General features: G+C 50.4%; 3 protein-coding genes and 1 pseudogene across 9 annotated transcripts in view; all 4 read left to right on the top strand.

Annotated features, from left to right (window-relative positions):
- The window catches only part of KMT2A (lysine methyltransferase 2A), a gene marked incomplete at its 5' end in the record, with an annotated part of 82,887 nt that extends 70,960 nt beyond the window's left edge, over window positions 1-11,927 (top strand). For all 3 annotated transcript variants that reach the window (XM_081154956.1, XM_081154957.1, XM_081154955.1), the window contains 5 exons: window positions 4,829-5,003; window positions 5,162-5,269; window positions 5,711-5,794; window positions 6,207-6,336; window positions 7,262-11,927. In XM_081154956.1, the coding sequence (XP_081011082.1) occupies window positions 4,829-5,003; window positions 5,162-5,269; window positions 5,711-5,794; window positions 6,207-6,336; window positions 7,262-7,537 (773 nt within the window). In that variant the 3' untranslated portion in view covers window positions 7,538-11,927. The remainder of the gene's footprint in view (window positions 1-4,828; window positions 5,004-5,161; window positions 5,270-5,710; window positions 5,795-6,206; window positions 6,337-7,261) is intronic.
- A 503-nt stretch (window positions 11,928-12,430) lies between these two features.
- TTC36 (tetratricopeptide repeat domain 36) lies at window positions 12,431-16,204 on the top strand. Its single transcript, XM_081154366.1, has 3 exons — window positions 12,431-12,660; window positions 13,597-13,785; window positions 15,862-16,204. The coding sequence occupies exons 1-3, from the start codon at window positions 12,549-12,551 to the stop codon at window positions 16,122-16,124; spliced, it is 564 nt and encodes a 187-aa protein (XP_081010492.1). The 5' UTR covers window positions 12,431-12,548; the 3' UTR covers window positions 16,125-16,204.
- A 127-nt stretch (window positions 16,205-16,331) lies between these two features.
- TMEM25 (transmembrane protein 25) lies at window positions 16,332-21,369 on the top strand. 4 transcript variants are annotated; one of them, XR_014000031.1, is made up of 11 exons: window positions 16,332-16,402; window positions 16,860-16,945; window positions 17,209-17,520; window positions 17,947-18,237; window positions 18,401-18,529; window positions 18,842-18,872; window positions 19,000-19,100; window positions 19,239-19,325; window positions 19,450-19,530; window positions 20,962-21,073; window positions 21,200-21,369. XR_014000031.1 is itself a non-coding variant. In XM_081154364.1 (9 exons), the coding sequence occupies exons 2-9, from the start codon at window positions 16,876-16,878 to the stop codon at window positions 19,521-19,523; spliced, it is 1,095 nt and encodes a 364-aa protein (XP_081010490.1). In that variant the 5' UTR covers window positions 16,332-16,402; window positions 16,860-16,875; the 3' UTR covers window positions 19,524-20,774. The 4 variants fall into 4 exon arrangements, 2 of the variants coding, with proteins under 2 accessions (XP_081010490.1, XP_081010491.1); XR_014000032.1 differs by lacking the exons at window positions 20,962-21,073; window positions 21,200-21,369 and adding exons at window positions 20,036-20,241; window positions 20,560-20,767; XM_081154364.1 differs by lacking the exons at window positions 20,962-21,073; window positions 21,200-21,369 and having other exon boundaries at window positions 19,450-20,774.
- A 3,052-nt stretch (window positions 21,370-24,421) lies between these two features.
- On the top strand, window positions 24,422-26,369 carry LOC308564919 (mast/stem cell growth factor receptor Kit-like; annotated as a pseudogene). The gene is made up of 4 exons: window positions 24,422-24,667; window positions 24,770-25,519; window positions 25,566-25,832; window positions 26,058-26,369. The product of its transcript is annotated as a mast/stem cell growth factor receptor Kit-like (transcript).
- Window positions 26,370-26,820: the final 451 nt, after the last annotated feature.

Here is a 26,820-nt window from a genome sequence, read left to right as displayed (position 1 = left end):
AAGGGTTTCAGTCTCTCCCTATTCTCTCCAACACTTGTTTTCTGTTTGATAGTGGCCATCCATAGAGGTATAAGGTGGTATCTCATAGTTTTTTATTAATATCCCAAGTGATTTGTGATGTTAAACATCTTTTCCTGTGCTTGTTGGTCATCTGTATGTCTTCTTGGGAGAAATGTCTGTTCAAGTGCTTGCCTATTTTTTAATTGGGTTGTTTGTTTTTTTCATTGTTGAGTTTCAGAAGTTCTCTATACCGGCTGGGGCAGAAATAGGTTTATAGTTGTGAGTACACGAAACAGTTTATTCTTGTATTATTATTTTTAAATTATTGTATTATTTTCCATATGAACAACTGTAAATCTGCTTTTGCTCCACCCTATACATTCTGGATATTAATCCCGTATCAGATATATGATTTGCAAATATTTTCTCCCATTCTGTGGGCTCTTTACTTTATGGATAGCATCTCCTCCCCCTTCTTTTTCAGATTGGTGAGGGAGATATTTTGGGGGCAAGAAAATATGGTTCATAAGTTCTGCTCTGACCTACTGTGGTTGTCATTGGATAAACTGTGGTTATTGGCAACGTGTAAAATTCTCCTAGAGGATTTGCCTCCATGTTCTCAGCCTCAAAGTGAATAGCCTCACCCTTCCTTTTTCCAATGGCACAAAGATTTCTTTGGTTTATCCATATCTTTTACTGCAATAGGCAATGGTAAGAAACCGTGAGCTCTGGAGGCAGATACAGCTGAGTTCAAGCTCTGTTTCTGCCCTGTTGCTATCTGTATTACATTGGATGCAGCTAACTAACTTCTCTGAGTCTGGATCTCCTTATCTATGAAGTGATAATATTAATGCAACTTTCAGTATTTGTTGTGAGGGTTAATTAAAATAATGAACCTGATATTATTGGCAGCTATTCATTTATATATAGCTATGTATTTATATATCCTAATATACCTAATATGCCCAATTAAGACCATTATCCTGTCTGAAGGGATTTGAGACAGAATTCAGAGAAATTACTGGATACTAGCATTTTTTTGATAGTGTCTTTTGATACACAAAATCTTTTAATTATCATGAAGTCCAGTTTGTCTGTTTTTTCTTTTGTTATCTGTGCCTTCGATGTCATAGCCAAGAAATCATGCCAAATCCAGTGTTAGGAAATTTTGTTCTATGTTTTCTTCTAAGAATTTGTTTTAGGTCTTACGTTTAGGTCCTTGATTTATTTTGAGTTACTTTTATATATGGTGCTTCATTCTTTTGCATGTGGATATCCAGTTCTCCCAGCACCATATGTGGAAAAGACTGTCTTTTCCCCATTGAATGGTCTTTGCATCCTTGGCAAAAACCATTTGACCAAATATTGAGGGTTTATTACTGGACCCTCTATTCTGTTCCATTGGTCTACATGGCTGTCTTTATGCCGTTATCGCATTGTTTTGATTACTGTAGCTTTGTTGTCAGTATTGATATCAGGAAGTATGCACCCTTCAGTTTTGTTCTTTTTCAGGATTGTTTTGGCTATTTGAAATTCCATATGAATTTCAGGAAGGACTTTTATATTTCTGCAAAAAAATATCATTGGGATTTTGGTAGGTATTGCATTGAATCTGTAGATCACTTTGGGTACCATTAACGTCTTAATATTAAGTCTTCTGATCCATGAACATGGGATGTATTTCTATTTACTTGTATCTTTTTATTTTTATTTCTTCTTATTTTTTTAATATATCTTTATTGATTTCACAGAAAGAAGGGAGAGAGAGAGAGAGAGAGAGATAGAAACATCAGTGATGAGAGAGTCATCATTGATCGCTGCCTCTTGCACACCCTCGACTGGGGATTGAGCCCGCAACCCCAGCATGTACTCTGACCAGGAATCGAACCGTGATCTCCTGGATCCTAGGTCGATGCTCAACCGCCGAGCCACGCCTGGCCGGCTACTTCTATCTTTTTAAATGTAGTTTTCCTTGTGCAGGTCTTTCACCTCCTTGATTAAGTTAAACCTTAAGTATTTTTCACTTTGTGGTGCTGTTATAAATGAAATTTTTTTTTAAATTTCCTTTTCAGATTATTCGTTATTCGTATGTAGAAATGCAGCTGATTTCTATACCCTACTACATTGCTGAACTTATTACTTGTCCTAACAGTTATTTTGTGGAATCTTTAGCCTTTTTTACATATAAGGTAATATCTGCAAACAGATAATCTTGCTTCTTCCTTTCTAATTTTGGTGCCTTTTATTTACTTTTGTTACCTCATTGCTCCCCTAGAACTTCTGGCACTATGTTGAATAGAAGTGGTAAAAGCAGGCATCCTTGCCTCCTTCGTGACCTGAGAGGAAAATCTTTCAGTCTTTCACCATTGAGTCTGATATTTGCTGTGGGTTTTTCATACATGGCTTGTATTAGTATTTTGTTCCTCTATATTGCCAAATAGTATTCCATTATGTGATCTCCCACATGTGTTTTATTCATTCATCAACTAATGGACATTTGGGTTTTTTCTACCTTCTGACTATGATGAATAATATTGCCATGAATATTCATGTACAAGTTTTTGTGTAGGCATATTTTTATTTCTCTTGGGTGTATAACTAGAAGTGGAATAGGTGGGTCATATGGTAACTCTATTTAACTTTTTGAGAAACTGCCAAATTTTTTTCCAAAGTAGCTGCACCATTTTACATTTCTACCAACAATGTACAATGGTTCCAGTGTCCCATCCTTGCCAACACTTGTTGTCTGTCTTTTTTTTTTAAATATGTTTTTATTGATTTCGAAGAGAGGAAGGGAGAGGGAAAGAGAGAGAAACATCAGTTGGCTGCCTCCTGCTAGGGATCAAGCCTAAAACCCAGGTATGTGCCCTGGCTGGGAATCGAACCAGCGACCTCTTGGCTTATGGGACGACACTCAACCACTGAGCAACAGCAGCCGGGATGTCTGTTTTTTTTATTATAGACATCTTAGTGAGTGTGAAATGCTATCTCATTGTGGTTTTGTTATACCTTTTTAAGTTGAAAGTTTCTCATTGCTATTAGACTTCAAATTAAATTTAGTGTAAAAACAGTTGTTTCAAGTGAACATTAAAGATTTAAATTAATCCATTGACTCTGTATTTTGCATAACTACCTCTCTAATCTCCTTTCAGATTGGTTGTAGGAAGGGAAGTGAATGAGTACTTAGAGGAATTTAACCTTTATCTATGTAAATGTTTTTGTTTTGAGAGAAAAGGGAGGGCCCTGGCCAGTTTGGCTCAGTAGTTAAAGTGTTGGCCCACAGACCAAAGGGTTGCCAGTTTGATTCCCAGTCAAGGGTACGTACGTGGGCTGCAGGCTGGTTCCCCAGCCCCGATCAGGGTGTGCACAGGACACAACCAGTCGATGTGCTTCTCTCACATCGATGTGTCTCTCTCCCTCTCTCCCCCCCTTCCACTCCTTCTGAAAAGCAATGGAAAAAATATCCTCGGGTGAGGATTCACAAAAGTAAAAATGAAAAAGCTAGACAGGGTCTGCCACCCAGAAGTAACTCTTATTGACATTTAAACATGGACACCCTTCCAGATGTCACATGTGGTCCCCAAATTACACTGAGATTACCTCTTTGGATGCTCTTCATAGCAAACTGTTGAAATTTCATGGGTGATCCCAACAGTTAGGTGTATGAACTACACACCTGTCTACAACAGACACCATTGTTGTTTCAATAGCTATTAATAAGACTGCAAACAATATTTGTAAATGAAATAATACGGTTTACTTAATAAAAACATGAAGAACAACAGCTCTTTGTTCCTTTCAGAGAGTGGCCCCATCCCTCTAATGAAAGAACCAGATCCTTTTAGGAATCCTGTCCCTGTGGTGCCGGCCAACTTACAGTGTTTTGTAGGATGAAGAAACGAAGCGGCTGTGGAGGGTGCTGCTCCACACCCTCTCTAACGGCACAGAGAGGCCTGCTGGCGCGTAGATCCTAGTGAGGCCTGTGTGCGGTGAGCTTGCAGACCCAGGCCCCATCCCTGTGACGGGCAGCCCAGCTGGAGTGACCCGGTCCAGGGGTCAGAGTTTGTCATGCTAGCTACATGACCTAGGGTGTGGTATTTAAATTCTCTGAGCCTAGGTTTACTTACCTTAAGACGAAGCTAGTAATTCCTGCCCCGTATGGTCATTACGACCATAAAATGAAGTAATGCACGTGGCAGTTTTACATACATACTTCGGTAGCTTGCTATTTTCACTTTATCTGTCACAGAAGTTTTCCATATGAATAGATCTCTGTCTGCATAATTTTATTTAAAAATGTTTTATTGATTTTTTTTTTTTTTAATCCTCACCCAAGGATGTTTTTCCCATTGCTTTTCAGAGAGCAGAAGGGGAGAGAGGCATCAGTGTGAGAGACATTAATCCTTGCCCCCTGCACGCTTCCCGACCACGCCCGGGGATCGAGCCTGCAACCGAGGCCCATGCCCTTAGCCAGACTTGAACCCAGGACCCTTCAGTCCACAGGCCGACCCCCTAACCACTGAGCCAGTCCAGCTAGGACTGATTTTAGAGAGAGGAGGGGAGAGAGAGAGACCAGTCAGCTGCCTCCTGCACACCCCGTACTGGGGATCGAGCCCAAAACCTGGGCACGCACCCTGACTGGGAACCTGAGACCTCTCGGTGCATGGGATGGTGCCCAACCGGCTGAACCACGCCGGCAGGCTATATCCACATCATTCTAATGGCTATCTAATGCAGATTTCTGGCTGGTCTTTAATTCACCCTGAGCAGCCTCCAGCAGTTTCCTGCTTGCTGCACTCCTCACAACCCTGTGCCTTTGATCCTGCAGGTGTGAATGGTTTGAGGATGCTGGGGATTCTCCATGATGCGGTTGTGTTCCTGATTGAGCAGCTGTCAGGTGCCAAGCACTGTAGGAATTACAAATTCCGTTTCCACAAGCCAGAGGAGGCCAATGAACCGCCCTTGAACCCTCATGGCTCAGCCAGGGCTGAAGTCCACCTGAGGCAAGTTCCATTCTTTTCTGTAAGCAGTTTTGGGTCCCAATTTATTATTTAATGATATAATTATTTTCTCACATAACCTTTGAGATTTCCAGTGTTTGTGCCGTCCTTTATTGCTTCTAAAGCATTTCTCTAAATATATTCTAATCCTTTGGCTCCAGGAAGTCAGCATTTGACATGTTTAATTTCCTGGCTTCCAAACATCGGCAGCCTCCTGAATACAACCCCAATGATGAGGAAGAGGAGGAGGTCCAGCTGAAGTCAGCGCGGTGAGTCTTGACTGGGGCGGAGTCATTGGAAACACTCTTTGCTTCCCTCTACTCAGCTCCTTGAGGTGCTGTGCAGTTCTGCTCAGATCAGAATTTCTGGGTGGCATTTAAGAAGACTGAGGTATAGTTTGTGTTGCAGTAGCAGTGGCTGACTGGCAAAAAGAGAGTGTGTTAGAGAGGAGAAGTTCAAGTAACTATGAGAGGTCTCTTTTCCTTTTTGGCCAGTGTACTCTGTTGGCTCTGGCTGTACCCCTGCAGTCATCCTGGTCAGAAAGTGCTATATTTCTCAGAAGAAAACAGGCCTAGTTTTATAAGGTACTTGTTACGCTTGGCATTGAGCAGAGAATAGTGTAGTCATATTCTCTAGGAACCTTCGCTCTGAGGCTCAGAACTGATTATTTTCCGAATAGAATTCATTAATTATGTGCCTCGTCTCTTTAGGAGGGCAACTAGTATGGACCTGCCAATGCCCATGCGTTTCCGGCACTTAAAGAAGACTTCTAAGGAGGCTGTTGGTGTCTATAGGTATGGCTCAGATTCTAAAGAGAATTATAGAAAACTAATGAAGTTTTCCAAAATCAAAACGGACCCAATACTGGAATGATGGGCCCTCATTCAGTAAGTTGGGTTTTGTGGGTAGCATTCCTTGAACCTGATGTCCTGGATCCTATGGTCCTTGCGTTGAACCACGCATTTAACACTAAACCTTTACAGTGCTGCTATTTCTCGTGGGCCACAAAATGGAGAAATTTTTAATGCTTGTCCATTTGTTAGAACAGTTAATGTACTCAAATCGGGTGGGTCCAGATTCCTTTTTTTTCTTCAACTGTCTGTCCCTCTTGGGGGGCTAACAGGCCAGGGGGTTTATTCATGTATTCACACAGTTAACTTTATTACAGCATTTGTGGCTGATCTGCTGTCTATCTTTATGTCCTAGGTCTCCCATCCATGGTCGGGGTCTTTTCTGTAAGAGAAACATTGATGCAGGTGAGATGGTGATCGAGTATGCTGGCAATGTCATCCGCTCCATCCAGACTGACAAGAGAGAGAAGTATTATGACAGCAAGGTGAGTCTCACACTTTCACTCTCCTGGTCTTTTGTTTTATTATAGAAAGTGGACACCAATTACAAATATCTCTAGATCAAAAAATAAATTGTATTGCCCTTGCCAGTGTGGCTCAGTTGGTTGGGTGTTGTCCCATGCACTGTAAGGTTGCCAGTTCAGTTCCCAGTCAGGGCACATGCCCAGGTTGCAGGTTTGATCCCCAGTAGGGGGTGTGCGGGAGGCAGCCGATCAATGACTCTCTCATCATTGATGTTTCTATCTCTCCCTCTCCCTTCTTTTCTCTGAAATCAATAAAAACATTTTTTAAAAATCTTTTTAAAAAATAGTATTTTATTGAGTCAAAGACACTTTTGTTTTCAACATTTTAACATCCTCTGAAATTTGTGGTGGGCCCAGTAAAAGTTCATAATCTATTCTAAGGATTAGTACACAGAATACTCCTTGAAAGTATATCCGAATGGATCTCAGAGTCAAAAGCACATAGCAACACAATTCTCAGGTTCTCTTTCCTGCGGAGACATTAGGCCTATGCCTGGCCAGACGGCTCGCTTGAAGCATGGTCCTGTGCACCAAAATGTTGCAGCTTTGATCCCAACCGGGGTGCATATGGGAGGCAACCCATTGGTGTTTCTGTCTCACATCTATGTTTCTTTCTATCTATCTTCCCCTTCCTTTCTCTCTAAAATCAGTAAGAAATATCCTTGGATGAGGGTTTAAAAAAAGAGAGAAAAAAGAAACCAGTAGTCTAGTGCCTATAATCTAAAAATTCATCATGGAAGCATCTTGAGAGATGGGAGAAATCTGGAAATTTTACTGAGAGAAATTTTGTTCATCAGCGGCTATGAGTCACATCAGAAAAAGGTTGGGAAGTGTTCTCATCTGAGCTGTAATAAATAACAGGTCCTCCATTCTCCTCCTCGTGTAGGGCATAGGCTGCTACATGTTTCGCATTGATGACTCTGAGGTGGTGGATGCCACCATGCATGGGAACGCTGCACGCTTCATCAACCACTCCTGTGAGCCTAACTGCTACTCCCGGGTCATCAATATTGATGGACAGAAGCACATTGTCATCTTCGCCATGCGCAAGATCTACCGAGGGGAGGAGCTCACTTACGACTACAAGTTCCCCATTGAGGACGCCAGCAACAAGCTGCCCTGCAACTGTGGCGCCAAGAAATGCCGGAAGTTCCTAAACTGAAGCTGCTTTACCTCCGGTGTTGGAGTGCCAGGAGCCAGCCACCCAGAGCAGTCTGAGGCCTTGCAGCAGCTGGTTCAGGATTGAGTGGGCACAGTTGAGGGGCCTCCGTGATGGCTGAGCGCCCTTGTGTGTCCCGTATTCACATTGTACGTGTGATCATGGTCCTGGGGAGAGATGAGGTCTCAGAGAAAAGATCCGCAATCTGCCTTCTGCTGGGGCCCCTCTAGTGATATGCCTTTAAGATGTGGGGAAAGGGATCCCTAGTAGACTTGCCTGGGAGGAGCTATGGGTTAGTTACGTTGGGAGGTTGGCCTGAGCATCTCCTCAGAGAGAGGTTGCCATCCTCTCCTTGGCCCTTTCTCAAGCACTGTAGCAAGGGGTCAGGCAACGCCCCAGGTGTGGGGTTGTTTGGGTCCCTGGCTGTTTGCCAGCCGGGCCCAGCCCGTAGCCATCTGTTGAACAAACAGAAGGTCTGGTGGTTTTCCCTGCTATCTTCCCACCTGAGCATTCACTTCTGGTTGGGAAACAAGATTCTTAGCACCTTTGGTGTCAAAAGGCTGTCTTGGGGTTGTGCCAATTACCAGACATGGAGCCTGTGGGCTTTAAGTGGGAGTATTAACCCCATGAGCCTTATCTCAGCCAATCACCTTGACAGTAGGCGCAGCTTCCTTCTCATTCCTTCTCTTCCCTCTACTTTTGTCCTTCCTGTTCTGCATCCCACTGCTTTCCGTTCTCTCTGGTGGCAGGAGCCAGTGCCTCCCTGCTCAAGGACTCCCTGTTGGGCATGCTGTGTGCGCCTGTGAGGACGCGCCCTGAGCCTGGAAGCACTCCCAGTGGGCAAGTGGGCAGGAGCCATTGGCCATAACCAGACAGAATTAGGAGTTTCCTCAAAGCTCCACTGAGAGTTTTGAAGAAATATCTGTAGCCTGGTGTTTTAGAAGAGGAAAAGTTTATTTAAATAGTTGAATCATGCAACAGCCAGAGCGTCACACCCAGGACGACCCCTGGGCCCCATTCCCGGGACATGGTGACTTTATTTTCTCGTTGCTAAGACATAGGAAGACTTAACATTTAAATGGTCGATGTCCAGTTGAAGGCACAACACTAATCAGATTTCAAGGCCCAAAACTTGGGGACTGACCACCTTGCATTGAGGAAACTCGCCACCTGTGCAGAATCCACGGATAAAGTGAATCAAATGACACTACTGCCCTGATCACCCTTAGGATGTGGCCACACAGCAGCAACTGTTTCTCTCCCTCCCCCAGACAGTGTCCGGAACCTATTAAATTAAGTCATCGGATTTTACTCTGTTCTGTTTACAGTTTACTATTTAAGGTTTTATAAATGTAAATATATTTTGTATATTTTTCTATGAGAAGCACTTCATAGGGAGAAGCACTTATGACAAGGCTATTTTTTAAACTGCGGTATTATCCTAATTTAAAAGAAGATCGGTTTTAAATAAGTTTTTATTTTCATAGGATGAAGTTAAAGAAAATATTCAGCTGTACATGCAAAGTCTGGTTTTTCCTGCCCAACTTCCCCTGGGAGGTGTGCTTTTTGTTGTTTAATGTGCAGTTTGTTTGTGCCCTGTTGACATAAACGTTTCCTGGGTTTGCTCTTTGACAATAAATGGAAAAGGAAGGTCACCCCGCTCCTTTGGGCCACTCCTCTCTCCGCACTGTCCTTCCTGGCCTGGCGCAGAGTGGTCAGAGGCGGTGATCTACTTTCCTCATCTTTCCCACTTCAGAGTTAGCAACCAAGTGGAATGCACCCCGACATTCCCGACACGTCTGCCTCGGAGACCACCTCGTTCCCTGCCCCGCCCACCACGCCCTGGTACCTGCAGATGACCCACAGGCCCCATGCCCTCTTCCGGGGCAGCCCGTTGAAACTGAAGCACAGTCTGACCACTCTCGATAAAGCAGGTTTTCCTCGGCGTCAGCCACAAGGTTTCGGAGCAGTGGAGGCGGGAGGGGCGCAGCCTCCACGCAGGACGCCCACTCCCGCGGAAGCCTAGCCAAGCAACGGCGCGGCGCGCCGCTCCCGGCTCATGGGCCTGCTGTGCCTTCCACCCTGGGCTCCCTGTTCTTCCGTGACCTTAAGGACTTTGTTGGGCGGCTTTGCTGGAACACTGTCACTGTTCCACTGTCACGCAGGGAGCCCAGCACTGTGGCCAGGATGGCAGGCTTTCTTGCTGTTCTGGAGAAGTGCCAGCAGGGGCTGGGGAAAGCACTACCCAGACCTCACCTCCCTCCTCTTGCCCACGAACAAGACACAGTGGCCCCAGGGGTCCCACTATTGTCTGGTTTCCTTTATTATTGCACTGTGTGAGGTTTTTTGTAAATCCTTTAATTCCTTTTTTTTTTTTTTTTAAGGAAAAAACCTTAAGCTGCATTTGTTACTGAAATGATTAATGCACTGATGGGTCATGACTTCACCTTGAGAAAGACCCAAAGGCCAGTCTGGGGTGGGGGACTCAGCTGAACAGACCTGGTTACTGCCCTGCTAGGCCTCGCTGTACTGTGAGCCCCTCCTCGCTCTCCATCAGTCCCAAGCCCCGAGCCAGGGGGAGCCCGCACCTTTCCCTCGGGCTGCAGCTGGTTTGCCTTGCCTTTCCCCTCCCCATTATAACCACAGAAACGAATTCCACCGACAGCTCAGCCTTGAGTTCATTGCCAAAATTCAGCATACCTGCCAGCAACTTGGGGAATGAGCTAAGAAGGCAAAAGATGGGATAGCTATCTTCAAAATGACCGAATTTGTTTTGAAAGTGAGCTAAGGAATCTCCACACGAAAGTGCAGACTGAGGTACTGTGGTGGGTCATTCCTAAGAATCCCCCAAGGGGCACCCCAATCCCTAAGGAGTCACAGGCTGCAAACCTGGCCAGTTCTCAGTGAGAACCAGCTCCCTTACAGCTTTGCTGCTAGAACCTGTTGTGGCTGCATTTCCTGGTGGCCAGTGACAGCTGTGTCACCAGAATAGCTGCATGGCGCCGACCCTTTGGCCGGAACTCGGTCCCTTGGTCCCTCTGTTACTGTCCTCCACCTCCAGCACAACCCCTCCTTGTTTTTAGACCAATAAGAATTAAGGGGGAAGCCCTGGCAGCTATATATGTTTTCGACCAGACTCCTTTGCTGGGATCCAGTCCACCACCCTGCTTGCCTCTGTCCAACCCCCCGGCCAATGCAGCGAGCACCATGCAGCTCCCTTGATTTCAAAAAAAACAAACAAAAATCTTCTAATGAATGTATCTTTCTAAAGGACTGACGTTCAATCAAATATCCGAAAATACTAAAGGTCAGAACCTTGTCAGATGATAACTTGTTTGATTTGGGATATTTAAATAGAAATCAATTTTTTTTCTTTTTAAGGAAAAGCGGGTCATTGCAAAGGGCTGGGTGTAATTTTGTTTCATTTCCTTCATTTTAAAGCAATACAAGGTTATAGAACAGATGGTTTTATGCTGAATCATGAATACCAGTCAAGTCTCACACTCGGGAAACTTGCAACTTTTGTGTTTTGGTTTTCAATATAAATATGCTATATATAGGAACTAATATAGTAATGCACCATGTAACAAGCCTAGTGCAGCCCACGGCTTTTAACTCTCAACACTATAGGTAAGGGTTGTGTTACAGTTGCTCGTAGTGGCAGGAAAATGTTGGCCTGGCGCTTCTCTGATCCTCCAAAGTGGGGAGAAACCCAAACCACAATGGGGGTGGTAGAAACAGCCCATCCCAGGGGTCAGAAAGATGCAGAAATGGTGTCACCTGGATCTGCCCTGCCAGTGAGTGTTGCCAGGCAGTACCTGTACCCCTTGTTTTTTCATTTTGGTTATGAATGTTGGGGTTACCACCTGCTTTTAGGGGAAATTGTGTTCTGTGCTCTCCTGGTATCTTGTTCCGAGGTACTCTAGTTCTGTCTTTCAACCAAGAAAATAGACTTGTGGTGTTTCTTTTCTTGAACTTTTAACAGTCTCTTTAGTAAATACAGTAGTTGAATAATTGTTTCAAAAGCTCAACAGATGACAAGCTTCTTTTCTAGAAATAAGACACTTCTTGACAACTTTATCATGTATAACAGATCTTTTGGTTTTTTCCCTTGTGTTCTTCCAAGCTTCTGGTTAGAGAAATAGAGAAAAAATTTTAAAAAGGAAAAAATGTGTCTAAAGTCCATCAGTGTTAACTCCCTGTGACAGGGATGAAGGAAAATAACTTTAATAGTTCAAAAAATAATAATGCTGAAAGCTCTCTACGAAAGACTGAATGTAAAAGTAAAAAGTGTACATAGTTGTAAAAAAAAAAGGAGTTTTTAAACATGTTTATTTTCTATGCACTTTTTTTTATTTAAGTGATAGTTTAATTAATAAACATGTCAAGTTTATCGCTGCACTTGGTGGAGCTTTCTTTGGGCTCTGGCTGGGTGGAGAAGTGGGGGAGGGGCACAGTACCTTCACGGGCCTTTTTAAAGGTGGAATCATTAAATCATTCCTCATTGCCTTCCACACGGGCTCTCTTAACAGTATTTTCTTTCCTTATCAATGATGTCCACTCAGGATCTAATTCTGGGTTTGAAGAGGGGCTCACCATAACAGAGTAGTTCCTTTACTGCCCACATACGGCCCCCCATCCGTGGGTGGTCAAGCACTGGCTTCTAGCGATTTTCTCCCTGAGTTTCTAATCGGAATATAAAAAAGCATTTAAGGGAGACCTGGACAGCACAGGCTCTTTGCTCTACTCCACTTTAAGGCTGAAATTGGGTTTATTTACTGTTTCTCCTAGGACTGGGGTGCTGGTGGGGAGGCAGTTGAGAAATACCTGTAAATGTTTTGCCAAGCCAAGGTCATGAACCTGCGGCCAAAGGAGGCCCAGTTTACACTATAACCCAAGGAATGGAAGACACTCCTTCATGGGGGATGGTCCTCAAACCTCCCTCTAAATCAACTGGCTGCAAAGCTCAGTTCAGCCCCCAACCACCTTTTCTGGACTTTCAGAGTTGAGCACCATGGGGACTCTAAATGATCAGGCAGTTTTACAGGCCATCTTCAACCCTGACACCCCATTTGGAGACGTGGTTGGATTGGACCTGGGAGAGGAAGCTGAGAAAGAAGATGAAGGTGAGTATTTGACCTTGGAGTATGGGGGGGGCAGAGTGAGGTGGCCTTACAAAGGCCCTTGTTTGTTCAGGACCCTTGGGCAGTGGTTGAGATTGGATTAGAGATTGGCTGACCCTTAGGGCACTGACGGGGGTTTGGCAGGAGGCACTGACAGGAGAGAGCCAGAGTTTGTCTCAGTCCTTCAGCCCTCACGTCTTGGAACTCACCACTTAATTCTCCCCATGACCCAAGCTTAACTGTGTTGGGGGGTAGGAGGGAGATACTAAACTCTCACATCATTGTCATAATAGATTTCACCCCACAAAGAATGGAAGAGCGCAGGACATGGCTCCACTGAATGGTTCCAACCTTAGCAAGCATTCAGTGTTAAGCCAAGCGCTGAGCTGATCCTTCCACTTGAGTGCACTCAGCTTTTCTGTCGGTTCCCAGCAGAGACTGATGTCCCCATCAGGAGTTTTTGATGTCCTTTGTTTCTAAAGGAGTGAAACCTAAGCCTTGCTGAAAAGCTGAGGGGTCCATGGGAAGTGATTTTCATGACCTGGATGTGTCATGGTGGCCTTTGAGTTGGAGGCAGTCTAGTAGAACCAAATGGGGATGGGCTAAGGAAAAGACCTGGATTCAAATTCAAGCTGTGCAGCTTATGGGCTGTGTGACCTTGAGTAAGTCTTTTAGCTGCAGGCTAGGGAGTCTGAGATTTATTCTCTTAAACTAACCAACAAAGGTGCCTTTCCCAGGTCCCTTTGGGACTTAGGCAGTGCTAGCTCTCAGCCTTGGGTGGCCTCAGCTCCCCCTGGTCCCAAATACTGCATCTGACTCTTGCTGTGACCCATACCCCAGCCCAGTAAGTTCTGGCTCAGGTTTCCAAAGCCTGAGGTGGCTTTTGCTTCTTGCTCCCAACTGCACACCTGTCCCCTCCTGGCTCCCTCCCTGGCACAGATGGAGTTTTCCCTCAAGCACAGCTGGAGCAGTCCAAGGCCCTGGAGCTGCAGGGGGTGATAGCGGCAGAGGCTGGTGACCTCAGCACAGCCCTGGAGAGGTTTGGCCAAGCCATCAACCTGCTGCCTGAGAGGGCATCAGCCTACAACAACCGGGCCCAGGCCCGGCGACTCCAGGGAGACGTGGCAGGTGAGGAGGCCCTGGAACCTCTACAGAAGGGGCCCTGGAGTGCACAGACCAAAAGTGAAGTGGTTGTGGGGCTGGGGTATGGAGGTGGGGAGTCATTAAACCCCCCTGGAATCTGATATATTATGGGCCCTGCTAATCTCTTGGGGCTATTGTGAAAGAATAGATTGCATGCCATTTATTTATTTAACATTTAATGAGAAATCGACTATTGTAATAGTGGGCCAGGTGCTGAGAACACGAAGATAAACAATATAGCAACTGCTATGTGCCAGCCACGAGGCACTTTACATGTAAGCTGTACTAACTAATCTAATCCTCACAATGAAAGGTATGTAGTATTGTTAGCTCCACTTTACAGATGAAGAAACTGAAGTATGGAGGTTAGGTAGCTTGCTGCTCTCATACAGCTGAGAAGTGGCAGAGCTGGGACTCGAACCAGGTGTTAGGGCTCCAGAGTGATACTGCTTCTCAAGAAGCTCACAGTCTAGACATATGATTGTGATACCACCGTCACAGGCTGAGAGGGGTCTGCTCCTGATGGATGAGTTTTGAAGGGTAAGTAGAAGTTAGCTGGATGGAGGGGAGGAAGTGGAGAAGGCACCGCCTGGAGAGCTCCAGGAGGCATGAAAGATACAGGGAACTTCAGAGCTCCAAGCTGGCTGGAACAGGGTACGGTGGAAGGATGGGGCAGGGCCAGGGAGTAAACGGGAATCACAAAGGGGTTTTAACTGGGGGGTAACTGGATCAGACCGGTGGCATTCAGGTAACTCTAGCTGGAGTGGGGACAGTGGGACAAGGGGGGCTGTGCTAGGAACCAGAGAGCAGGCCAGTCAGTGGTGTAAACCACAGAAGTCTGTAGACTCTTGGTGGTGGACGCTGCTCCTGGGACCAGTAATGCCAGGCTGGGTACAGTGGAGAACCTCAAGGGCCGCTTGTCCAGGCTTGTCTGTGCGCTGGCCGGGGCAGGGCAGGGCTGGAAAGGTCGCTGGAGCCGCCTACAGACCAAAACCCCAAAGGATCAGAGGCAATTCACCTGCAGGTTTTCAATTCCTCCAGACCAGCTCCTCCGAGGGAAACCAAGAAGTGCTGTCATCAGAGAGCTTCTCAAAGGCCCAGGGCCAGGCTCAGGGGGGAGCAGGGCCCCTGCTGGGTTCCAGGGGTGGAACCTGAGACACAAGGTAGCTCAGCCTTGCTTAGGGTGATGAGCTCCCCAACCGCGCTGGCAGGCTCCTTAGACTATAGAGAACAAGAGCGAACTCAAAGAACCAGAAGAAAAGCGGCTCAGGGACCTACAGTAGACAGCAGGCTCCCGGAGGCTGAGTTCAGACGCCCGACCCCAGTGTTCCGAGGGGGAAACGGGGCGGGCCAGCTCTGGCTCCAAGACCCCTTCAAGGAAAACCAGGTACAAAATAATGAAAAACACGGAAATAAAGAATGCAGAAAGGCGGGCAGTGAAGAAAACAGGTGAGAGCAGCTGTTTAAGAAGCGCAGTGTCGCCCTGGCCGGCGCAGCTCGGGGGGGGGGGGGGGGGGGGGGGGGGCGGACCCCCTGCCCGCGGGCTGCGCTCGGCGCCGGGGCTCCGCCCGCGAGGGGCGTGCAGGGGCGGCCCAAGCCTCTTTCTCCCTCTCCCTTCCTCTCTCTAAAAACCAAAATTTTTAAAAAACGCCCTAAGGAAGGAGAACCCTTCCTCACTGTTAACAAAAAATAAAAAAATAAATCACAGAATGGGAGAGAGGAGAGAAACGCCTCCAAAGGGGAAAGTAAGAGAAATGGACGTGGCTGTATCTGTCAGAACAGCTGTTCGCAGTCCCAGCGGCGTGGGGCTCGCTGTGGGCGCCGGCGCCCGGCCGACGGGTCAGCACGCTCGCGGGACGCCCGCCCGCCCCGCCCGGTGCCAGGCCGCCGACGGTCCGAGCGCTCCGGCCGCGCGCAGGGGCCGGGCCGGGCGAGCGCGCCGCCCTCCGCGTCCCGACTGCCCGGGCGTCGGCCCCTCTCCCGGTCTCCCCACGGGAGGAACAGCCCCCCCCGGGACGCGGGTGCACGCCGCGCTGACCGGGTGCGCTCGCTCGTCCGCAGGGGCCCTGGAGGACCTGGAGCGCGCCGTGGCGCTGAGCGGCGGCCGCGGCCGCGCCGCCCGCCAGAGCTTCGTGCAGCGCGGGCTCCTGGCGCGGCTGCAGGGCCGGGACGACGACGCCCGCGGGGACTTCGAGCGCGCGGCGCGGCTGGGCAGCCCCTTCGCGCGGCGCCAGCTGGTGCTGCTGAACCCGTACGCCGCGCTCTGCAACCGCATGCTGGCCGACGTGATGGCGCAGCTGCGCGGGCCCCGCGACGGCCGCTGAGCGCCGCGCCCGCGGGGAGCCGCGCCGGCGGGGCGGGGGGGCGGGCGGGCCCTGAACCAATAAAGCTGCCGGCTCGCCCGACTCCCGCCTGTTTCTGCGCCGCTGCGGGGCCGGGGGCTCCGGGAGCGCCGGGCGCCTGCGCCTCACGGCCAGGGGGCGGGGCCGGGAGGGGCGCGGCCCCGGCGCTGATTGGCCGAGCCTGGCGCGGCGCCGCCCCTGCGGGCCCTGCGGCACCTGCCACGGCCCGGCCGCTGCCCTGGGCTGCGCTCCGCCCGACGGTAGGTGAGCGCGGGGAGGGGCCTCTCCTCGACCCCCGCCCGCGGGTCGCCGCCTCCGCCCGCCGCCGCTCCGCCATCGGAAGGGGGGGAGGGGGTGCAGGCCGAGCGCTGGGGGCCGGCGGGGCCAGGCCTGGCCGGAGCGTGGGGCGGGACGGCTCCCCGGGGAGGGGCCGGGGCCCGAGTGCGTGCGGATGCGCCCGGGCCTGGGGCGGGCTGCGCGGCGGCTGGTGTCTTGGCTTCTGCCGGGCGGTGCCTGTTTGTCCCTTGCAGCCAGCGAGTCCGTCCGGGCTTCTGGACTTGGTTATTCGCGTCCTTGCCTTCACCCCTGTGGGTCGACCTACATTTGTGTTTACGTGCATGGCTTATTTTTGTTTCTGGAGAGTTAATTCCTGGAAGAACAGTAAATTTGCCTGATCTCATCTCGCTAATGTCGAGGCCCGCCCCCTTCTCTTGGCAGCGGGGCCGGGGCCACCATGGCGCTGTCCCCAGGGGCAGCTACCCTCCCGCGCACACTGCTGCTCCTTCCAGCCCTTCTGAGCTCAGGTACACCCCTGCTCAGGCCTTGGTCAAGCACTTCTGGGGTCATACCTTCCCTCCCCTCCTCGCCTGCCCCTCGGGTTGGGCAATCCTTCAGGCCCTAGGCACCAGAGCTGGGTTTCCCCTGACCCACCTACCCAGGATCCTACCAGTCCCTGGTGAAAGAACCCAGGTGCTCTGTCTCTCAGCCTGCTGCCCCTCGGTAACTGAACTGCATCTTGGTCACAGACCAGTACCAGCCCTACCCAGAACACCCTGTCGTGTTCCAGGTTGGGGGGAGTTGGCACCACAGATCGATGGCCAGGCCTGGGCTGAGATGGCACTTCGGGAGAATGAACGCCACCCTTTCACGTGCCGAGTGGCAGGGGTGTCTGGCACCCCCCGATTGGCCTGGTACCTGGATGGACAGCTGCAGGAGGCCAGCACCTCAAGACTGCTGAGTGTAGGTGGGGAGGCCTTCTCTGGAGGCACCAGCACCTTCACAGTCACTGCCCAGCGGTCCCAACGTGAGCTCAACTGCTCCCTGCAGGACCCGGGCGGTGGTCAGCCAGCCAACGCCTCCGTCATCCTCAATGTGCAATGTGAGTGTCCCCGAGGTGGGCAGGAAGAGGGGCTCTCTGCTCTCTGCCCCAGCAGCCACATAGCAGATGGCCTAATAGGACATTTAACAAACATTTAAGCACTTTGCAAATATTAACTAACTTTAGTCCCCACAATAATCCCAGGAGGTAATTCCTAATGTTATCCCCACTTCACACATGAAAAAGCAGCAGAGAAGTTAAGCAGCCTGGCAGAGTCATACAGCTGGTAGGTAGCCCAGCCAGTGTCCGATGCGTGCATATTGGCTCTAGTGTTCATACTCTTGATCACTAGGAATGGCTGCCTCTCAGGTGGACAAAGCCACCCTATTTCCTAGTGTCCCTTGAGAAGTCCCTCTGGGTTTGGAAATAAGGACAAGGAGTGTGAGGAGCTGTGGTGAGAGCACATTGGCCTCTGCTTTGCACCAGTTAAGCCGGAGATTGCCCAGGTCGGGGCCAAGTACCAGGAAGCTCAGGGCCAGGGCCTCCTGGTGGTTCTTTTTGCCCTGGTTCGTGCCAACCCACCTGCCAACGTGACCTGGATCGACCAGGATGGGCCGGTGACTGTCAACACCTCAGACTTCCTGGTGCTGGATGCCCAGAATTACCCCTGGCTCACCAACCACACTGTGCAGCTGCAGCTTCGCAGCCTGGCACACAACCTCTCCGTGGTGGCCACCAACGACGTGGGGGTCACCAGTGCCTCGCTTCCAGCTCAAGGTGAGCGTGGAATCTCAGTACAGAAATGGGAGCACTTGTCCTTTGGGTGAGGCTTGTGAGTGAGATGTCCCCAGCCACCTTGGGCGAGGACAGAGTAGTTCCTGTGGCATCTCAGAGGCGGGGGTCCTGCCTACTTGGAACCTAACCAAAGGACCACCTGCAGGACTCCTGGCCACTCGGGTGGAAGTGCCACTGCTGGGCATCATTGTGGCTGGAGGTCTATCCCTAGGCACCCTGGTGGCATTCAGCACCTTGGTGGCTTGCCTGATCTGCAGGAAAGAGAAGACCAAAGGTAGGGCCAAAGCGGGAGGGGGGAAGGGGGAAGTGGGGATGAGGTCAGGGTGAGCAGCAGGGCAGAACATAGGGCTGGGCAGAACAAGACATCTCTGACAAGTGGCATGACAAATGTTCCTGGGTGTGGCCATGGGTAATTGTGTGCATCTCAGGTGGCAGGGCCAGGCATTGGGAACAGCATTTCTGGTCCCACAGCCAGGACTGGACATTTTGAGAGGCCCCTTGCCTGAGGGTCCTGGGTCTGAAAGGGCAGGGAGCACAGGCCAGAGTGGGTGGGCACACTGAAAACTGGTGCGGTTTTTCTCCTTAGGCCCCTCCCGGCGCCCATCTCTGCTCTCTAGGTAATTTTCTGGGGCTGGGGGGCTGGGCTGAATGGAGGTGCAGCTGCCGCTAGTTCTGGGACTGGCCCAAAAGCAGGACTCTGCCCGCTGGAGCCAGGGCACATCCCAGGCTTTGTCCACCCTGTAGTGACTCCAACAACCTGAAACTCAACAATGTGCGCCTGCCACGGGAGAACATGTCCCTCCCGTCCAACCTGCAGCTCAACGACCTCACTCCAGATTCCAGAGGTACATCCAGGACCCTCTCTTTGCCCATTTTACCTTCAGAGGTGCTTCTAAGAAAAAAGCAACCTTGATACTTAGGAGGGTGAAGGCCCCAACAGGCGCACTTCTTGTCCTGGCACCACTCCCTTTGTCACCCAACAGGGAAACCAACAGACCGGCAGATGGCTTGGAACAACAGCCGGCCAGAGCATCTGGATTCCGAGCCTGGTGGCCTCCTCACCAGCCGAGGTACCCTCCTCCTCCTCTCCTCGGCCCTTGTGCTTATGCTTCTGAGTCCCCTTGGGCAGAGAGGGGTCTCCTGACTGCCAAGGAGGAGGGCTACCGAGACTCCTGGGCATCTCTGACCCTGCAGGTTTCATCCGTCTCCCTATGCTGGGCTACATCTACCGAGTGTCCAGTGTGAGCAGTGATGAGATCTGGCTCTGAGCTAAGGGTGAGATGGAGGGTGCTGCGGCCCTGGGCACCCTCCCACTCCTCCAAGGCAATCTGCGGGCCATGCTGCCAGTGAGAAGATGCTGCTTCCACTTTCGCTTGCACCGCTGGCTGGGGTGCCCTCTGTCATCCATGTGATGGGTTCACTGGTATCTGACCCTGAGGGCGCCAGGTACCCTTGGCAAGGCTGCCGGCTAGACCCAAGCCCTTGTTCTAACTCAGGTTGGGGGCCTGCCTGTGATGCCTGTGCCCAGGCAGATAAAGCTCTTTGCCCGTGTGTTCGGTGTCATCTGGCACCTAAGTGTGGCGTGGCCCTGGTGACCTGGGCCCGCTCTGCCTCACGCCGGTACTCAGCACCTCGCACGGCAAGCTTGGGGGCATGCCTGGGGCGGGGCGGGGAGGGCCCTGCACGCCTTGGATTTCCTTCCTGTGCTGTGTAGCTTTGTTCCCTCAGGGAAAATTTAAGACCCTGCTAGCTGTATAGAAACAAAATGCCCTTTGCACAGGAACCGACCCCTGGCCCAGGGACATTGGCCAAGCACAAACTAGTCCCTTCCGCGGATTACCTCTGCACCCGCTGTCCCCACCTTCTCTTGGGCATCATAGGTTATACGTTGGACCTTTACCACTCCTTTGTTGGGCACTAGACTTTCCCATTGGCCTCTGGTGGTGCTAGTGCCTGTGTCAGCACAAATCAGGAAGAAGGAGGGAGGTGAGAAGCCTGGTGGCATCCAGGACAGCATGTAGCTATGCATCTTTTTCTTACAGTGTTAGCACTTTAAGCACATGCCCTGGGGAGGGGGTGAGTGAGGGTCCCAGGGCCCTCTCTGTGCCTTCCCCAAGCTTGGCCTTCCTGTGATTCACTGAGGACCTTGAGCCCCTGGGGTTGATGGTTTCCCTCTCAACACATCTCCCCTCCATGGGACCTCAGCTCTGACCAACCCATAACTACCCCGTCAGCGGGAGGCCACCCTTCCTGTCCTAGCCTCTGTTCTTCAGGGGATGTTCATAGTGGCACATAATTCAACAGTGCCAGAAGCTTTCAGAGGACGTGGAGAAGGAGGGAGACCACCCCCCCAAAATGACCTAAGGACACTTCACAAAGCAACATGGAAATGACTGCAAATTAATTTAGTGCGGAGTATATTTTTTCCTTGTTACCTTGTTTGTAATTTTTCTCATGTTACAGCCTAGGACAGTCCTGAGCACACAGTAAATTCAATAAACTTAGCTGAGTGAATGTTCCATGTGTTTCATTCCTTCAAATAGGCTTCTTAATGAAATCTTTTAAATCATGCAGTAGGGAAAATGCAAACACGTGTACCCACCATTCTGTTGAATCTTAACACTTTATTTGCTTCAGATCTTTTATTTTTATTTATTATTATTATTTTAATCCTCACCTGAGGATATTTTTTCCATTGCTTTTCAGAGAGAGTGGAAGGGGGAGAAAGAGAGAGAAACCTGGATGTGAGAGAGACTCATTGATTGGTCGCCTCCTGCACACACCCTGACCAGGGCTGGGGATCAAGCCTGTAACTGAGGTACGAGCCCTTGGCCAGAATTGAACCCGGGACCCTTCAGTCTGTGGGCTGATGCTCTAACCACTGAGTTAAAGTGGCTAGGGCCAGGTCTTTTATTTTTAAAATAAATAATATTGCCCTGGCCAGGTAGCTCAGTTGGAGCATCACCCTGATACACCAAGGTTGCAAGTCCAGTCTCCAGTCAGAGCACGTGCCCGAACGAGCTGATGAATGCCCAACGGACAGCAAATCCATGTTCCTCGCTCCACCTCTTTCCTCTCTAAAATCAATCAATAAAAAAAAACAATATTTCCCCGATCACACTGTTTCCAGTGGCAGGGATGGCGTTTTCTATTTCAGGACTGCCAGGTGAGGATCATAGATATACCCGGCAACGGAGTCTGTTGGTCGCTGTCAGTGGGCAGACTCCCCACTCGACTGTGGCGAAGCAACACTGAACACCTTTGCCCTGACCAGGGGGACAGAAGGCTCAGACTGCGCTGTGATTTCCCCCCCAAAATGGGGATCATGGTGGGGGAAAAGGCTAGAAATGGGATCAGATTTATAGTCTACCTTTTTTAGTGACAGATTGCCTTAGGCTGCATAGCTCTGGGTTCCAGCCAGGCCCTTTCCTTGCATTCACCTCCCTTGTTCAGTCTTTTCCTCCATGGGAGTGGCTAAGGGAGGAGCTTGGTTCCCGCCTCTACTGATACTGCTCTTAGTTCCTTCATGGCTCCAGAACTGAGGAGCCAGGGTGCCCTGCTGTCAATTCTGCTGACCTCTGAGCCACTGCTCCCTCTGGGAGGTGCTAGCTCTCCTTCCTGGGCGCTTCTTAGGCCAGGCTACAAGCCCTGGCCTCTCCTGTCCGTGGCACTCAAGGTCTTATGTGAGCAGAAAAGTTTGCTCTCCTGGCAAATCTCCCATCCTTCCAAGTGTTGGCTCAGGGGGTGGACTTTCTAACTAGTGCCCCAATTCTCCATACATGTTCCTTGGATCAGAGATTCCTTGTACCTTTGTTGAGTCAAAAAAATCCTTGGAGAATTTGATGAAAGTTAACTCTTTTCTGAGACAATACAAATTCAAAACAAAACAAAACAACCTGCTCCTTACGCAGGTCAAAACCCATCAAATCACAACATGGATGAAACTTGAGAACATGATGCTGAAGAAGCCAAACCCCAAACTCCATGTATTCTATGACTCCATTTACATGAAGTGCCCAGAACAGGCAAATCTACAAGACAGAGGGTTAGTGGCTTCCAAGGATTGGGACAAGGGAAGGACGGGGAATGACGACTAATGAATACGGGGTTTCTATTTCTGGTCCAGAGCTCCAGCCCCACCCCGCACTCTGCGGCGCTCGGGGCACGTTCACTGGGTGCGGGCTCCAGCCCCCGCCCTGCTGAGCTCCGTGCACGGACACTGGGTGCGGGGCTCCAGCCCCCGCCCTGCTGAGCTCCGTGCATGGACACTGGGTGCAGGCTCCAGCCCCCGCCCTGCTGAGCTCCGTGCACGGACACTGGGTGCGGGGCCCCAGCCCCCGCCCTGCGGCGCTCGGGGCACGTTCACTGGGTGCGGGGCCCCAGCCCCCGCCCTGCTGAGCTCCGTGCACGGACACTGGGTGCGGGCTCCAGCTTCCGCGCAGCCCCAGAGGAGCAGGGCTCACGCGCCGGGGGTTTTCTCTGCGTCTGTTCCTCCCGTTGGACCTCCAGACAGCTCTTCTCAGCCATGTCTCCACCATCCATCTATCCAGCAAAATCAGAGTCAGTAGTGTTGACGACGAAATTAGCTGCTCTGCACCGATCCAGGCTTCGTGAAATGGACTTTTAAGACCTTGGATCAACTGACTGAGAAACTACACAATGAATGGATCCTGGAGAAAGCCAGAGGCCCCAACACGGGCAATTCCACGTGCGCCACGGGGTGCGGCGCCAGCAGCGCGCTTTCCGCGCTTGTTCGAGGTCCTGCTGAGCTCACCCTCAGGGCCCCTGGTGTGGGCGCGTCCGCGGCGCTCGGGCTGAGCCGGCAGTGACCAGCTGCTCCCCCCTGGGGCGCCACGGGGACCTCTTTCTTAGCACTTGACCTTTGTCGCCGGTCCCGAGGCAGCACCACGGCCCCCCCCCCCCCCCCGCTCCGCCCACGGGCAGCGCGGCGCAGAAACACCCGCGGAGCGCGGCCGGCGCGCCCGTCCGGAGCCGCCGGAGGACTACAGTGACCTGCGTGACCACGATGTGCCTGGTTCCTGGACTCACTGTGGATAAAGGGAAACAGCCAGACTAAAGCACAGGAATAGCTGACATCGGGCTGACTTCAGTTTTGTAAATCAGGAAAGGCAAGAAGCAGTGATTCTTATGCAATCATACTTTTGCATCAGCAATTGTCACAGCAGCCTTGGAAGTAGGAGATAAAGGGTTCGTTAATATCTTTCCAATGGCGGATAGGACACTATTTGTAAAGAGTGCAGGAAAGGTTGGTCTGCTGGTTGCACACGAGGCCTACCCGAAGCCAAGCACCAACAGTGGGTATATCTGAACAACACCTTCACTGATAAGTGCAAAAATAACCCCAAGTCAGAGAATGAAAGTAGTATCAGATAAGTGAGCTTCATCTAACCAGATTAAAAGGGACCAAAGGAGGCACTTACACGTCTCTGGTGTCCATTTCTGATGTCGACTCTTCCATAATGCTTCATGTTTATGACAACACAGAACCAGAAATCCTGACTCGTGAGAGGCTCATGAATGGCATCTCCAGGGTGTGGCAGGATTCCCCGAGGCCACACAGATTGGTATGTTTTAAATATGTTTTTATTGACTTGAGAGGGAGAGGGAGAGGGAGGGGGAGGGGGAGGGGGAGGGAGAGGGAGAGGGAGAGGGAGGGGGAGGGGGAGGGGGAGGGGGAGGGGGAGGGGGAGGGGGAGGGAGAGGGAGAAACATCAGTGATGAGAGAGTCATTGATCAGCTGCCTCCTGCACCCCCCTACTGAGGAAGGAGCCCAAAACCTGGACATGTGTGCTGACCGGGAATCGAACCTGTGACCTCCTGGTTCATGAGTTGACGGTCAACCACTGAGCCACACTGGCCAGGCTAAATTGGTATTTTTGTCCAGGAACTGAGCAGAAGTGTTCCATTTCCATTGGGCCAGTGGATATACAGATACACAACTTCTCTGTGTCACTATTTGGGAAACTAGTGGTTCAAAGTTCCCTCGATTACAGTGCATTCAAGTTCAGTGGCATGGTGGCATGCAGGACTTACGACGTGGGTGAGAGTCTGCCTTTTTAAACTTTGTATTTAAAGAACAAATCCATTCTGCTTGTCTGACATCGTATTGAGGCTGCCGTGGTAGCAGCTGCTCTCGAGTTTCACTATGCAGCCCGAGGACAAGACAGAGACCAGTGAACAAATTTGGGGCGAGGCCAAAAAGAAGTGGTCCAAAGGCAGAGTTCGGGACAAGCTCAATAACCTAGTCTTGTTTGACAAAGCAACTTATGACAAACTCTGTAAGGAAGTTCCCAACTATAAGCTTATAACCCCAGCTGCTGTCTCTGAGAGACTGAAGATCCGCGGCTCCTTGGCCAGGGCGGCCCTTCAGGGGCCCTTAGGAAAGGACTTAGTAAATGAGTTTCAAAGCAGAGCTCAAGTTGTTCACGCCAGGAACACCAAGGTGGGGATGCCCCAGCTGCTGTGAGGATGCGTGAACAACACGTCCCACCAGCTGTACATTTTGAAAAATAAAACTTTATTAAATTTTAAAAAAGAACAAACCTCTTCCCACACCCTGTTCACACCTTTGCTGATGGGTTTTGTGATCATAGCCGGTATGATGTGAATTCTTGTGATGATTCTTACTTACAAATATCTACAGAAATGCATGTAAGAAGTACAGCGGAAGGTTGCTGAGGAGATAAACGGAAACAATTATGTTTACATAAACCCACAAATGGCAGTTTCCCAGAAATAGGCTGAGTTTTGGTAAAACCTCGGGGGTTGGCACCTTCGGGAAAGTTGTTGAGGCCACAGCTTACGGTTTAATGAGTCGGATGGGGCCATGACTGTCGCTGTAAAGATGCTCAAAACGAGTCCCATTTAATGGAAGGAGAAGCCCTCATGTCTAAACTCAAAGTCTTGAGTTACTTCGGGAATCGTGAATATTGTGACTCTTCTCTGAGCACGCACATGGGAGGGCCCACCCAACAGAACACTGTTGCTATGGTGATCTTTTGAATTTTTTGAGGAGAAAGTGTGATTCATTAATTTGCTCACGGCAGGAAGATCACACAGAAAAACCCTTTATAAGAACCTTCCGCTTTCAAAGGCATCTTCGCGGGGTGGTGGTACGAATGCGCACGTGGACGCGGCCCGAGTGTCTTATGTTGCACCAGTGGAGGCAGATCAAAGGCGATGCGCCGAACAGGCTCAGACAGAAAGCGGTGTGACTCCTGCCATCGTGGGAGAGGACGAGTTGGCCCTGCCCTGGAAGACTGGTAAGCTTTTCCTCCCTGCTGGCTAAGGGCATGGCTTTCCTGGCCTCAAAGAACTGTATTCACAGAGACTAGGCAGCCAGAAGTAGTCTCCTTACTCATGGTCAAAACAGAGATTTAGTGACTTTGGTCTAGCTGGAGACATCTAGAATAATTCTAATTATGTGGGCAAAGGAAACGTGTGGCTCCTGTGAAGTGGATGGCGCCTGAAAGCATTTTCAGCTGTGGGTACACATTTGAAACTGATGCGTGGTCCCGTGGGATTTTTCTGTGGGAGCTGTTTTCTTTCTCTCTTTTTAAAATTCTCCCTCAAAGTCATGCTCACTGATTTTAGAGAGAGGGGAAAGGAAAGAGAAACATCGATTGGTTGCCTTTCCTTACGTGCCCAACCTGGGATCAAACCTGCAACCTAGGAATGTGCCCTGACTGAGAACTGAACCCACAGCCTTTCCATGCACGGGATGACCCTCCAACCAACTGAGCCACACCGGCCAGGGAGCGGGCTGTTCTCTTCCGAAGCAGCCCCTATCCTGGAATGCCCGTTGCTCTAAGTTCCCAAAGACGATAAAGGACGGTTTCCGAATGCTGAGCCCTGAGCTGCGCCTGCTGACCTGTAGGACATAATGAAGACTTGCTGGGGTGCTGGTCCCCTAAAGAGGCCACACGAAATTCACGCAGACTGTTCAGCTGGTGGAGGAGCAGGTTTCAGGCAGCACCCGTCATGTCCGTTCCAACTTAGCAAACTGGAGCCCCCACAGGGGAGCGCTGCGGCGGACCCTCTGCGGGGCTGGGCTCTGCGGGCGGCAGCGGCCCCTCCGGCCAGCCTCCGCTTGAGCACAGGGCTGTCTCCAGCAGGGCACAGGGCTGGGCCTCCCGACCCAGTGAGCCCCATTCTTTTGGTTTCTGTGATTACTTTGTGTGTGTGTTCAAACTGCATTCGACTCCAGGATACTGGACACCCCACTGTAATCCTCTCCTTATGTGCACATCTCAGTAACTGATTATTTTTGTCATCAGCCTCCATCCGCTTGCCAGGGTTCAAGCTGCATTCTCAGTAGCAGAGTAGCTTCCGATAATGAAAAAACTGAGCTGGAGAAAGGGAGGGTCGGGTGGGCTTTAGACGCCTTTCGGAGCCTTTTCCCATTTCTGTTTGAAAAGCGTGGTTGACCCTGGCCGGGGGGCTCAGCTGGTTAGGGCACATCCTGATACCCAAGGTTGCAGGTTCCATCCGGTCAGGCACTGCGAGAGTCAGCCAGTGATGCCCGAGTGAGTGGAGCAGCAGTTC

Source organism: Miniopterus schreibersii (genome assembly GCF_964146895.1).
Source record: "Miniopterus schreibersii genome assembly, chromosome: 12".
NCBI lineage: Eukaryota > Metazoa > Chordata > Mammalia > Chiroptera > Miniopteridae > Miniopterus > Miniopterus schreibersii.
Note: the sequence above shows the minus strand (reverse complement) of the source record. Positions and strands in the feature narration are given on the sequence as shown.

Coding starts and splice junctions, on each gene's coding strand:
- TTC36 (XM_081154366.1), top strand. CDS start 12,549: ATGGGGACTCTAAATGATCAGGCAGTTTTACAGGCCATCTTCAACCCT. Junction 12,661..13,596: donor AGCTGAGAAAGAAGATGAAG/GTGAGTATTTGA, acceptor TCCCTGGCACAG/ATGGAGTTTTCCCTCAAGCA. Junction 13,786..15,861: donor ACTCCAGGGAGACGTGGCAG/GTGAGGAGGCCC, acceptor GCTCGTCCGCAG/GGGCCCTGGAGGACCTGGAG.
- TMEM25 (XM_081154364.1), top strand. CDS start 16,876: ATGGCGCTGTCCCCAGGGGCAGCTACCCTCCCGCGCACACTGCTGCTC. Junction 18,530..18,841: donor CAGGAAAGAGAAGACCAAAG/GTAGGGCCAAAG, acceptor TTTTCTCCTTAG/GCCCCTCCCGGCGCCCATCT. Junction 19,101..19,238: donor CCTCACTCCAGATTCCAGAG/GTACATCCAGGA, acceptor GTCACCCAACAG/GGAAACCAACAGACCGGCAG.